This window comes from Schistocerca nitens, chromosome 1, assembly GCF_023898315.1.
Source record: "Schistocerca nitens isolate TAMUIC-IGC-003100 chromosome 1, iqSchNite1.1, whole genome shotgun sequence".
Lineage (NCBI taxonomy): Eukaryota > Metazoa > Arthropoda > Insecta > Orthoptera > Acrididae > Schistocerca > Schistocerca nitens.
In genome coordinates this window covers 102,351,430-102,366,018 of record NC_064614.1, presented here as the reverse complement: position 1 = coordinate 102,366,018, position 14,589 = coordinate 102,351,430, and the positions used below count along the sequence as shown (strand labels likewise).

General features: G+C 41.3%; 1 protein-coding gene across 1 annotated transcript in view; it reads right to left on the bottom strand.

The window, feature by feature from the left end:
- Positions 1–14,589, bottom strand: part of LOC126251972 (glutamate receptor ionotropic, kainate 2) — a 403,333-nt gene that overhangs the window by 43,571 nt on the left and 345,173 nt on the right. The window contains exons 15-16 of the mRNA XM_049953123.1: positions 14,345–14,570; positions 1,729–1,893 (exon numbers count right to left, since the gene is read on the bottom strand). Coding sequence (XP_049809080.1) covers positions 1,729–1,893; positions 14,345–14,570 — 391 coding nt within the window. The remainder of the gene's footprint in view (positions 1–1,728; positions 1,894–14,344; positions 14,571–14,589) is intronic.

Sequence of the window (14,589 nt, the reverse complement as noted above, 5' to 3'; positions counted from 1 at the left end):
CTCCTTCCTGTGCAATGCATTTTGTTTCCTAGCTTGCTTTATTGAATGAAGGAATAAGGTTAGTAGGAGTGCTTGAAATATATCGTGGTTTGAAAGAGTATCTATTACCTACGATACGTTTTATTTAATTATCACAGGTGGAGTGGAACAAAATTTCTACATACAGACAAACGCAAACAGTTACTTAAATTTTCATCTCTGATGTTTGCTCTTAACCGACACTTACTAATTCAGCAAATGGTTTTCCAGCTCTCGCTATATTAAGCGCAATCTTATAACTGTACGTACCGCTGGGCTATTATTGTTGTCGTCCTGAAAAACTGAAAACAGTGCTCCATAAAATGTTGAATCAGTTAGATGAGAGACATGGGGAAAGAAAGTCGCAGATCTTTCGTGTATATTCAGAAGATACTATGATTTTTCGGTTCGTGAAATGCGCTATTTTATATTTAAACAAGTGTCAGAATTCATTAGTAAAATCTTAAGCGAAGGCCATCACCCACGGAAAATGTGAAATAAGAAACACATGTCAGACTGTTTCCTCTCTGATACTCACCAGTACGGCATCGTTACCTATTAGATTAATAGAAGACACAAAGAAAATGTACGACAGATTCATCTAGTATCGTCAGATCGCTCTTCTTAAGCTCAGTCAATTTCCCCATCCGCTCAGAATCCGACAATAAATTGTACTCGTCCTTCTGAAAATTGTTATAATGGCCTTCAATACCAAACTTCCGCTGACCAGCGAGAATACTGCCACATATTAAACATTTAGAATTTTCACATTTTTGCACAAAGAAAAAATGATTCTCCCATTACTTTTTGAAAGATAGCAAATCTCCACTTCTCCGTTTCCTTGATTCACTCTGCATTTTCCGGTTCTTGAAATACAACGTTGACCACGTAGTGGTCCCTTCGCTTCAACGTCCGCGGCTTAGCCTGGCACTCGTACTACACTGCCGCCACCTGCCGGCTGTCGCCACTGCCCCAGTCGACGACTGCACGCGAGCAGCACACGTGCAGCGCTGTGCGCTCATGAGCCGCGTGCAACGTTTGCCCGCCCCTGCTCTAGACTGTTATCGTACTTCTTGGGTTTTGGTTGTGCTCGCAATACTTACCAGTTTTATAAAATAAAGCCAATTCTCTCTCCAGCTATCTCTCTGACTCACCAATCTCTCTCTCTCCCTCCCTCTCTCTCTCTCTCTATCACACACACACACACACACACACACACGCACACACACACACACACACACACACACACACACACACACACATATATATATATATATATATATATATATATATATATATATATATATATATATATACGGAATAAACAATAGTCTATAACTTGCACTGAGTGAAAAAGAAATTTTGGTAATTACAATGGGGACCCATTCATTGTAAATGAAACCCCTAACTACCTAGCAGAGGGCAATGGGGAGTACGTTAGTATTAGCGGAAACTACGTAAGGAATCATTACTTAAACAATAAATGACACCATCGCACTGAAAATAGTTCGTTACACTGGTGAAGTAAACGTAGGAAGACTCCTCAAGCCTTTCCATGACTTTTTTTTCGATTCTGCTTCTTAGCACACAAGCATACAACATTCCAAATACCTTTTGGTTTACTCTATCACATCTAAAAAATTTTATAGATGTGTTACAGTTTTAAAAGTTAGAATTTTAAAAGATTTTTCCTGGATCGAAAGGACGTACCTATGTTGTCGACACCAAGTGCGTTCGCTTTGGACTCCTTCCCCTTCTCGGTGCGAGTGCACGTGTCTCCTGGGTTCTTCCACCATTTGTCGTACAGGATCTGGATCTCACCCTTCTCCTGTAGCTCCAAGATAGCCAGCGAAATTTTGTCTCGCCATGGAGACCCTGTAACAGATACACTGGTATATTAAAGACAGAAGAAAATCCATCAAATCTAGAGATTTTTTTTAATATGTTTGACAAAGCAAACACGTGCGCTGCATCACAGTGCGGACAGTGATGATCCTCCTGTATCACCTGAAGGGGCCTTAGAGGCATGTTTTAAAAATTATAACAGCAGGTCTGGATCTTAAAAAGGAAGTTACGTCTTTCAGAATGTAAGTTGAGTGTAACGAATTGTCTAATAACTACAGATTATGGATTGAGAGAAGCTGAAAGAAAGACCACAGTAATGGGGAGTAGCAAAAATGAGTTTAGCGATAAATTTAACATCACAATTGCAGACCACGAGGTAGGAGAAGACAAAAAGTTCTACTACGTTGGGAGCAATGCAATTCATAATCGAAGAAGCAAGGAGGACGTAAAGAGCAGATTAGCACACACCCAATTTTAATTCTAAATTGTGTCCTGTCTTTAGTTTCTTGCTTATTTATACCAGTTTCTTATACATCTTTCTTATAAAACTTGATGGATTTTCCTATGTCTATTGGGTTTGCCTTTTAATATTTCAAAATGCTGTACCATTTTTCTTTTCAATCTGCTAGCACTCTTTCTATCTCAGTGTCCATAGAACGATAGTCTTCGTTTCCTAATTTCATCTCTCATTTTGCCGATACGATTATGTACATATCTGTTACAGCTTAATTTAAATTATAATTCATTGCTTTGGCTTACATCATTACCGCAGATAAACGTGAAGCTCAATATGTCTCAGGAACATCGCCTTTATATGACTCAATTCAAATCTATCTAATGCGGCTCTATTTCCAAAGAACAGCCTCACAACCTGTCCTATCTTTTTTCTTTTCTCTTTGTCATTTTTATTGGTCTTAAAATTAGTTCTTTTGATGCATATGCGCAATCTGGCCGAAATTCTGTATTGTAATGATGAATATTTCTGTTTCTACAGAATTCATTTTAATGTTAACATTTTTATTACGTGAAATGTTAAGTCCTTGTTTCTCTGCCTTGCTCTGATTGCTTCTTTTCTCCCTCCATTACCTCAATAACTTCTCCTAGATACCTAAATTTTTGTAATCTTCTGATATTTTGATACTTTGGTCATAATTTTGCTGATATTTTCATACTTCGTGCATAGTTTTGATGGTACAGACTTATTGTTTGTCATTACTCCAGTAGTAGCGATTTTCTTGCTGTTGGAATGTATCTATCCGTTTTTGTGACAGAGTTGCAGAAACATCTCATCATCTGCAAACGACAAACAATTTTCAGATCATCCATTTTCCAGCCAACTTGTAGGCCTATTCCGCTCTTGAACTTAGATTCTGCCTATTTCATCCCACGTTTAGTACAGTTTAACAAGACTGTCTAATTCCTGTCTTAATCTCAAATGTATCTGAAATATCTCTCATTACTTCTTTCAGAACAACACAAATACAGCACTAACTGCACAACCACTTGTCACATCCAGCCACAAGATTTAAAATACACATTTGACGCTGTAGGTATGTCGAAAGAAGGCAACCACTTACATATTTTTTTATGTGTTTAAACCCTGTTGTGTTTCCTTATCTATTCCAAGTTATTACAGGGCCTTAATTGAGGTCAGTCAGGCTGTACCGTCATAATCCATTTTGAAATATAGAAATGAACACCAATATTCTCTAGCTCTTTTAGTCGCTTCAGACTACTCATTTGTTCCACATTGAGTCTGCCTCTCCTAACGGTGCCCGAAATTGCCCTACGTCGGCATCCAGCCAGCCTCAATTGTGACAGATGCTGCAGCAATGATTTGTATGCTTTAGGAGTACCCTTAATCCACACTACTTGCTGACGTCTGTGTCGTAAACTTTTGTATGTAACAAGACGATTAATCCTCTTCTCCAGTCATTTGGTACCTTTCCTTCTTCAAACATTGTTTTCTCTGTTTAGTATGTCTTCTACAATTTTTAATAACTTCTGGTGTGTTATCATCTCGCGATGCTTTAATGTTGGTCGGCCGCTGTGGACAAGTGGTCCTAGGCGCTTCAGTCCGAAGCCGGGCAGCCGCTACGGTCGTAGGTTCGAATCCTGCCTCGGGCATGGATGTGTTTGATGTCCTTAGGTTAGTTTGGTTTAAGTAGTTCTAAGTCTAGGGGACTGACGACCTCAGATGTTAAGTCCCATAGTGCTTAGAGCCATTTGAACTATTTTTTATTTTAATCTTATTTAAGGAGTTCAGATACCCTCCTGTATTACTTCACGTTTGAAATATTCCAGTATACCTTTTGGCGCCTTACAATTTCAAGACCACTATCGAACTTGTTCTGTTAAGCTCTTCAATTTGGCGTTTTAGTTAATATGCTCTTGCGACAGGCACTATAACGTTTTCAACAAAACCAAGATGTTCCAAATACGTTCCATTAGCACGTATTACTTCTTAATTTTCCCAGTTAATGAACATAAAAAGTTCTTACAGAACATAAAAAGAAATCATGACCGTTCATGTTGTTATAGAGATGGAATTAGTGTCTTAAGTTATTATAAAATCAAGACGCTTTCAAAGACTGTTTAGGCGTCTTAAAATGGCAATCGTGGCATTTACGGTGTCACACGTGACAACACAATCAACAATCGTTGCTCATGATTGTCACAGCAGTGCAAATTAATTCTTTACTTGTATTTTTCTGTGTGTGAACAATAAAATTTGCAAATGCTCAGAAAATAGGCAAAAGTTAATTTTTTTATACGAATGAATAATTTTTTCTGCAGCATAGACGTCTGAAAAAAATTGCCTTTACTAACACAGGTATTCATATCGTTGCATTCTCTAGCAAATGCTTGAGTTTACATTTCACACATTCCCAAACTCAGTACGTTGATCGCTTCAGTGCTTCGATAGCCTTCTCATTTACCCTGTATTTACCGCGAATCTCTCGTCCAATGCAAATTCGCAAGCGACTAGAATAAAGCATCCTGTAGATAAGAAGGGTAAAACAACAGACCCGCAAAATTACGGTCTGTTGTCCTTAACATCGGTTTGTTGCAGAACTATTGAAGATGTTCTGAGTTCAAGTATAACAAATTTCCTTGGCGAAGAGAGACTTCTGTCCACAAGTCCGCACAGTTTTAGAACGATCGTTCAAGCGAAACTCAACTCGTTCTTTTCTCACATAATATCCTGCAAACCATCGGATGAAGGTCAACAGGCAGATTGCATATTCCTAGATTCCGGAGAAGCGTTTGACACTGAGCCCAACTGTAGACTCTTAAATAAGATCCGAACATACGGAACAGGTGCCCAGATATGTGAGTGTATCGAACATTTCTTAAGCAGCGGAACGCAGTACGCTGGCCTCGACAGAGAGCGTTCGTCAGAGACAAAGGAATCGTGAGGAGAGCTCCAGGTAAGTTGGATAGGAACTCTCTTGTTCTCTATACAGGGTGTATCATAATTAATAGCGTAAACGCCTACAGTTCGAAGTACACGAGACTAGAAGTAAAAAATCTCAGTAAACATGGTCTATAAAAGATATACCTTAAGAGCTATGATCACTTCTTCATCTTCAATATTCGATACTGTGTTAAAAATCTTTTCTACTGCAAGCTCATTGCTTTCCATATTTTGTGAGGAGATAGCATGGACCAAAACAATAAAAAACATTGCCGATAAACACGTGCTCTGAAGTGCATACCTAGCACACTAACAAAGATGAAGAAGTGCTCACAGCTCTTAAGACATGCATTTTAAAGCCCATATTTACTGGATATCTTTTTGTTGTTTTGGTCCATTCTACCACATCTCAAAATATGAGAATCAGAGAGCTTTCAGTAGAGGAGATTTGTTTCACAGTATCTAGGATGAAGAAATGGTCACCGCTCTTAAGGTACACGCTTTAGAGCCCATGTTTCCTGAGATATTTTTGTTTCTAGTATCGTGTACTTTAAACGTATGCTTTTACGCCTTTAATTACGATACACCCCGTATACATAAACGATCTGACGGATAGGGTAAGGATCAATATGCTACTGTTTAGTAATGGCGTTATAATGTGCAGCATATTGTCGTCGTTAACTAACAGTAGGTGAATACAGGCTGCTTGAAACAGTCACGGCGATTAAATGTGTAGGCGCAACATTGCAAATCAATACGAAACGGAACGTGCATGTATGGTCGATAGTAGGGAAGGCGAAAGATCGATTTCGGTTTATTTGGAGAATTCTAGGAAACTGATCTCATCAATAAAGGAGACAGCGTATAGAACGCTAATGCGACCTCCTCTTGAGAGTTTCAGATCCCCAACAGGTAGGTTTAAAGGAAGACGTCAAAGCAATTTAGAGGTGCGCTGTTAGATTTGTTACCGGTAGATTCTATCAACACCCGAATATTGCGGAGATACTCAAATGGGATGTCTGGAGAGAACACGAAGTTCTTTTCGCGAAACACTGTTGAGAAAAATTTAAACATCGGCATTTGCTACTGACTGCAGATCGGTTCCCCTGCCAACAATGTACATTTCGCGTGAGGGCCACGAAGACAAGATAAGAGAAGGGAAATCAGTGCTCCTACGGAGGCGTATAGATAGTCTTTTTCGCTTGCTCCACTTGTGAGTGGAACAGGAAAGAGAATGACTGATAGTGGTACAAGGTACCCTCTGCACTGCATCGTATGGTAGTTTGCGCATTACGAATGTATTTTTGTATGTGTGTAAATGGTCGTCCATCGCGTCAGTATATCCCGGGAAGATTACGTTCCCGGTTTCAGTCATGGTCCGACACACAATTTTAAACTGCCGGAGAGTTTGTCAAGAGCACTCATTCCGCTGCAAGGTGAAAGTTTCATTGTTGTAACTATACGATATTTCGACGAAAAAAGCTCCCCTGTTATTTCTTTGAAACCGATGGGTGGAGGTTTGTAGCTCTGTGGCTGGTTGGGGTGTGTTTTTCTGACAGTTTCCCAAAGAGGTCTGATGAATTCTAGGCTATTTATCCAGCCCTCTATTGCTTAAATATTCCGCAGGCTTAAACTGTGAGTGGCTTATGTTATACTATTTATTTCCAGCACGGACACGCACTCACAAATAGTATAAATGCATCCGGGTAAAGACTGACCCTGAAGACATAATTATACCTGTATGAAAAATGAAATGAAGGTGATCGGAACCTATAACCATTCGAAAGGCTGTTGGTCGACGTTCTTTGCTGCAGTGCATAGTTAAGACTAAAACGAGTACAAAATACAGGGTAGAAGATGTTAACAACGTAAATGAGTGTGGATTAGCGCCACGTTACATGTAGAACTCTGGAGGCCACCAGTATCAAGGAGTAGATTTCATCTCGCTGCTGGTCCTGCTGATGAGTAGGAGGAAGAATGGTTTTCCACATGGTGGTTTTGCTAACTTTACACGTTGAAAATGCCGTCACGTACCAAGAACAATTTTACTGACTATGACAACGACCGAGGAACTCTACGCTTACATTTTCTGAGACATTTTCCAGCTGGATGTTTCAGTATCTACAGGGTGTGCGTAACTATGTCCCAGGGAAAATTCTGCTCCAGTGTACGAAATTATATATATTTCGACAGTTACAGAGACACTTCTTCAGAGAATATACAGTAGATAATCTGTTAGTAATATGTGGAACATCAGGAATAACTCGACAAAGTAATGTGGAAAATAGCTGCTAAGTGGAGAAACCGAGCTCGGGACAGCCACTGAGGTGCATGATCGATCGCCTCCGTGTCTCCTCTGGCGGCGAGGCGTGAATGGGCCGCTAAAAGAGAGCAGACCGCAAGAAAGGAAACATTCATTTCCACTTCTCACTGTTAGAAATAAATTTTAAGAGCCTGCTTCTGCGGCAGACTTTTCGGGTATAACATTAAGCACAGCTCGAAACTGGTTCTTTCACTATTTCCACAGTGAGCCTCATGATTAACTGTACTGACAAATACCAAGTGAGGCGGTCCAATGGTTCGACACTGGACTTCCATTCGAGAGGACAGACGTTCAAACTCCAGGCTGGCTATCCAGATTACATTTACATCTACATCTAGATGGATACTCTGCAAATTACATTCAAGTGCGTGGCAGAGAATCCATCGAACCACCTTCACAATTCTCTATTATTCCAATCTCGTATAGCGCGCAGCTCTGATTTCCCCTATTTTATCGTGGTGATCGTTCCTCCCTATGTAGGTCGGCCGGCCGCGGTGGTCTAGCGGTTCTAGGCGCGCAGTCCGGAACCGTGGGACTGCTACGGTCGCAGGTTCGAATCCTGCCTCGGGCATGGATGTGTGTGATGTCCTTAGGTTAGTTAGGTTTAAGTAGTTCTAAGTTCTAGGGGACTGATAACCACAGCAGTTGAGTCCCATAGTGCTCAGAGCCATTTGAACCATTATGTAGGTCGCTGTCAACAAAATATTTTCGCATTCAGAGGAAAAAGTTGGGGATTAGAATTTTGTGAGAACATTCCGTCGCAACGAAAAACGCGTTTCTTTTATGATTTCCGGCTCAAATCCTGTATCATTTCTGTGACACTCTCTCCCATATTTCGCGATAATACAAAACTTGCTGCCTTTCTTTGAACTTTTTCGATGCACTCCCGTCAGTCCTGTCTGGTAAGGATCCCACACCCCGCAGCAGTATTCTAAAAGAGGACGGACAAGCGTAGTGTAGGCAGTCTCCTTAGTAGGTCTGTTACATTTTCTATGCGTCCTGCCAAAAAAACGCAGTCTTTTGTTAGCCTTCCCCACAACATTTTCTAAGTGTTCCCTTCCTTCCAATTTGAGTTGCTCGTAATTGTAATTCCTAGGTATTTAGTTGAATTTAGGGCCTTTAGATTTGACTGTTTTGTCGCGTAATCAAAGTTTTAGGAATTCCTATTAGTACTCATGTGGATGACCTTACACTTTTCGTTATTTAGGGTCAATTTTCACACCATTCAGATATCTTTTCTAAATCGTTTTGCAGTTATTTTTGATCTTCTGATGACTTTATTAGTCGATAAACGACAACGTCATCTACAAACAACCGAAGACGGCAGCTCAGACCGTCTTCAAAATCGTTTATATAGCTCAGGAACAGCAAAGGGCCTATAACACTCCCTTGGGGAACGCCAGAAATCACTTCTGTTTTACTCGATGAGTTTCCGTCAATTACTTCGAACTGTGACCTCTCTGACAGGAAATCACAAATCCGGTCACATATCTGAGCCGATATTCCATAAGCACGCAATTTCACTACGAGCCGCTTGTGTGGTAAAGTGTCAAAAGCCTTCCGCAAATCCAGAAATACGGAATCGATCTGAAATCCCTTGTCAGTAACACTCAACACTTCATGTGAATAAAGAGCTAGTTGCGTTTCACAGGAACGACGTCCGCCCCCGGTAGCTGAGTGGTCAGCGCAACAGAATGTGAATCCTACGGGCGTGGTTTCGATTCCCGGCTGGGTCGGAGATTTTCTCCGCTCAGGGACTGGGTGTTGTGTTGTCCTAATCATCATCATTTCATCCCCATCGACGAGCAAGTCGCCGAAGTGGCGTCAAATCGAAAGACTTGCACCCGGCGAACGGTCTACCCGACGGGAGGCCCTGGTCATACGACATTATTATTACAGGAAGGACGTTTTCTAAACCTATGTTGACTGTGTGCGAATAGACCTTTTCGTTCGAGGTAATTAATAATGCTCAAACACAATATATGTTCTAAAACCCTAATGCATATCGACTTTAACGATTTGGGCCTGTAATTTAGTGGATTACTCCTACTACCTTTCTTGAATATTGGTGTGACCTGCGCAACTTTCCAGTCTTTGGGTACGGATCTTTCGTCGAGCGAAAGAGGTTTTCTTAATCCATTAAGGCAAAATACACTATTTGCTCAAAGGTCGACTCCTCGTTTTATGACGGTTTCAACTCCGCTGGAGACATTTGTAACGCCGGAAATGCATATCCTCCTATTTCCATATATTGTACTATAATTTTTTTCCTTGGTTTGTTCCCTCAAGATATGACGTTTCTGTCTCTTTATATATTGTAATTGTTTTACTGTTTGTATATACATATTTATGCATTTATGTTGGTTTGTTTTGTGAATATTATTTGTATTTATACGCTGGGTCTGGCCTAGGGAAAACTAGGCTATCGAACGAATACATCGATAGGTCGTGTGGAGAACAAAAGTGTTTAGGATCTTTGGTAGTGTTAACTCTCCCGCGTTGAGCGCGGGGAGAGCAAGAGAGAGTCTGGTTGGTGTAGTGCGGTTGAGCAGGTGTGTTGTGTGACGCTCCCGCAAGTTGCCGGGCTTTCGGGGTTTGGCAGCATGTAATTGCGATCGACTGGCTATGGTAGTTTCTAGCACGGTGTCGCGGACGGGAAGCATTAGCTGGCACACATCAAGAGCCCGTTTCGCCTGGTGACCGTGTCGAGAAGAAGGCGCGCCAGCATCCAGCTTCTGCAACAGCGACGGCCGACAATGAGTGACTGTCGCCACCTCCTCGATCGGCGACTTCAAACCTTTAATCAACCAACAAGGAAGACTAAAAAAGCACGTAAAGTTTCAGAACTGTATGGCAGACCTCAGCTTTTCAAACTGTTCAAATCACAAAATTACAGCAACGTAGCATGAACCTTTGTTGCTCATTGTCCCAATTGCATTGGTAAGCAGGGTCCCTTCCTTTTCCGAAATGAATCCAAGTGTCGTTGAAATTCAAACGCCAGCATTAAAATAATATAATTAGATTTCACTACTTTAATTTCAAAGTTCAGTTAAAGTATTCATAGCTGGCTACAATATTTAGATTACACGAGCACAAGTTAAGAGTGCGAGTTTTGTTAGCATATTTTAGCTTACCTGTAACTGCAGCTCAGCTTGGTACGTACAAAATTTTACTATTGTTAATTGTTGAGAATCATTTAATTCAAGTTCAAAGTTAAATCTCTTATTTCTAAATTGCGTAGAGTCAAGTTGCTTTTGAAATGATTGTTGAGGTAGTCCAAGACTAACCGTATTTTACTGAATTTCGATGTGCTTCAGAAAGAAAGCTCACTATTAACTTCAGTCACTAAATTAACTTTCAATTTTCCGGTTTTATTAATTCTTTTGCTAAATTAAGTCAGAGTGTAGCGAAATTTATTACTTCTGACAAACTTTCAGTTTTCACACTACACGTGTCAACCTTCAGTTGCCACGCTTCTAGTGCTAATTATATGTGTAATAACCTTTCTTTTTCAGTTACTATAGTAATTGTCCTTAGGACTGGCGACCGTAATTTCCCCCAAATCTCAAATATCTAATTACCGCTAGTTAATTGTTAACGTAACGGCCGCACATTTACTTTCTTTATTAACTTTACCCCTTTCCAAACTTAATTTCCACCAGTTTCATTTGCATTTTTCCTTTCATTTAGATGTAACCCTTTCCTCCCTCTTTACCGACAGATTAGCTTCGGTGACGATTGCTTTTCCCAAATTTCCATTAGGTACACGCGGTTTAATTTTTCACTGTCATTAAGGTCGATAAGTGAGGGGGAGGTTACACATTTTCAATGAGGTGTCTGAATGCCTGTGTGGGGAAATGGCACCTCATTCTTCCTCATAACCCTAGACCACTAAAGGTAGTATGGTCAGAAGTGAAGTCCGGAGAATTGGCCATACTAAAACCCCTTTATCGGATTGCCACAGGGTGTATCATCATTTATTTCCCCAAGTCATTCGTTTCCAGCGATCCATTGAACTGTGGCGTCGCCCTGTATACCTCCTCAGTCGTCGATTACCAACGTCTACAGAAATGTAGGGTTTGTGAGGAGCTACTCGATATTGTACTCAATTCATTTTAACTTCCTACACACAGGCATTTTGCTAGCTGTACTGCTGGTACTTTGCAGCTCATGAGTGATTTCTATTGTTGATTTAATGCTGTGTTTTACAAGCACCCTTCGCAATGCCCGACAGTCCATGTCCGTCACTACATGAGATTTACTTAGCTGCCGGCCAGAGTGGCCGAGCGGTTCTAGTCGCTTCAGTCTGGAACCGCGCTACCGCTACGGTCGCAGGTTCAAATCCTGCCTCGGGGATGGATGTGTGTGATGTTCTTAGGTTAGCTAGAGTTTAAGTAGCTCTAAGTTCTAGGGGACTGATGCCCTCTCAGATGTTACGTCCCATAGTGCTCAGAGCCATTTGAACAATTTACTTAGCTGTGGTTGTTCTTTCGCATTTTCACCTCACATCCAGGTCATCAACCGGCATCTTGGGTACCTTTATAAGGGTTGAAATGTCCACTGAGAATCTGTTCCTCAGGTGACATCCAATGGCTGGTCCACGATCGAAGTCAATGAGCTCTACAGACCGACCTGTTCTGCTGTTTACTGCTTTTCTGTTGACAACTCAATACTCACGGCATCCTTTTATAATGGTAGGTTCACCTCTCGTGGCACCTAGTGGTCAATTCCGCATTACATGGAGGTATCCGTATACTTCTGATAAGACAGGTGTATCGTTACAATTGATTCTAAAAGAACACGGTGTATTTCCCTTCCCAACCTTGTCCAACGATGTTTGGGATCCGTGCTTAATGACATCTTAATTAGTGGGACGTTAAATCATAATCATCCTTATTTTATTTCCCTGACACGTAAAAGCTGAATTTCGGACTCTGACTCGGTTCCCAGTTACTTCAGCATATTTCAATGTTCGATGTCCATGGTTCTTAGTGGCAGAAATCTGACATTATATGTCACTGGAGATCCGCTGCGTCGCAGGCAGATGGTAACGTTGCGGTGGCAACTACACTCGACAAGAATCTCTTGCCACATTTACATGAATGAGTACCCCTTAAGCTGGTAACTGATATTAATTTAGATGTGAGGTGTGCAATCTCTCATTTTCTGTATCTTCAGACTAATTGCTCTTCGGGTCAGTAGTGACTTTTTTCTGTTTCCGACTCTGCAGCATTTCTTTCATGTTTCATTACTTATGAACTAAATCACTGGTGTCCTGTAATTATGAAAAAAGAGATATTTTAAACGACAGTGGTGTCACAGTTCCTTGCTGTATGTTTGCACTGTCACTGGGTGTTAACAGAATACAGCAAATAAATGAAAATGTTACAGCTAGAGGGGTGCTTCTCAACAAAGTGAAAACTGGATTGGAAGAATAAGGTATCAATAACACCGATCAAAATTTCAGTAAGCAGTTCATCTTTAATGTACAACGATTATGCAATCTGGTGTTTTAGTAACCTCTCTTCTTATCCAGTTCCACTAAACTGCTAACAAATATGATCGCATACAAGCTGGAGAGTTACCTGCCAAAGCCCTATGATAATCCGTCATCCCCACATTAAATCGTTAGAGTCGTATCTCGATGTATGTGCGATCTATAGGGCGGATTTAGTACACTTGTTACAATTTCCATTTAGAAGACGCCCTCATGCAAGAACTATGCCCATTGAATCGAGCTTGAGACTTGTACTGGAACTGGCTGTATGATCTCAGCTTACAAGCACAGAAAGTGATACCATGTTTTTGATACACAGAATTACAGTCCACACTGTGATTCAAGTCCTAAGGGTGGTTTGTGTTTGGACAGCAAGCCTTATTACTTCTGTTGAACAAGCGCTGGGGTTGTACACAAGATATCATGCAACGAAACCGTACCAACAGCTGGTTGGAAATTGTGGACTGTTTAAGGAGAGTTGTCGTTAAAATGGATGTGAAATTTAACCCTCGCTCTACGGACGTCCGGGGGAATTGTCGCTATAAACCATACGTTCAACTGCCCTCTGAATATGCTAAATCGAATATAACGTCTAATTCACAGTTACTGGCCCTATCTTGCTACGGTGTGTGTCTTCCAGAATATTCCTGTATACGGCGCTTCTCATCAAATGGTTCAAATGGCTCTGAGCACTATGGGACTTAACATCTGAGGTCATCTGTCCCCTAGAACTACTTAAACCTAACTAACCTAAGGACATCACACACATCCATGCCCGAGTCAGGATTCGAACCTGCGACCGTAGCGGTCGCGCGGTTCCAGACTGTAGCGCCTAAAACCGCTCGGCCACTCCGGCCGGTGCTTCTCATCCAATGAAACCATTTTCATACAGTGATCCCACATGCTTGGCAGATGTTTTCTACAAGATCATCGGAAGTCAATCTAGTTTCATGTGGGTCCTCGACCATTCCCCACTAATACTATGTGTGAACGTCTTCGGAGACAAAATATACTTCCACAGCATATAAAGGACTCGCTGAGAATATTGGACAGATTTTTCCGACTGAACATTTCGCAGTACTGATCAAACATAGTGAAGAACACGCCCTCTGTTGTTATAAGATATACTGCAAAATTTTGTGATGAAATGGTTAAAATCTCTTCCTGCTAGGAAGCTTTGAAACAGTTCCCTCGACACTCAGGTATGACGTGTGGTAAAGCAAGGTATGTTTCAGTGATTTACCCATCGGCGTGGCGATGCCGTAGCCCTTGGAATCCAGGAGGCCTCCGATCTGGGTGAGGTTGCAGTCCCTCTGTACGATGTAGTCCAGCATGGTGGACTCCATGAGGAAGGCGTAGTTGCCCTCCAGCACACGCTGGATACCTTCCTCGTACGTCGAGACGAACACCGATGGCTTCTTGTTCTCCATGAAGCGCCACATTTTCTTGTACGTTTCGATCATCGAATCCTGTAGACACAGTGCAAAA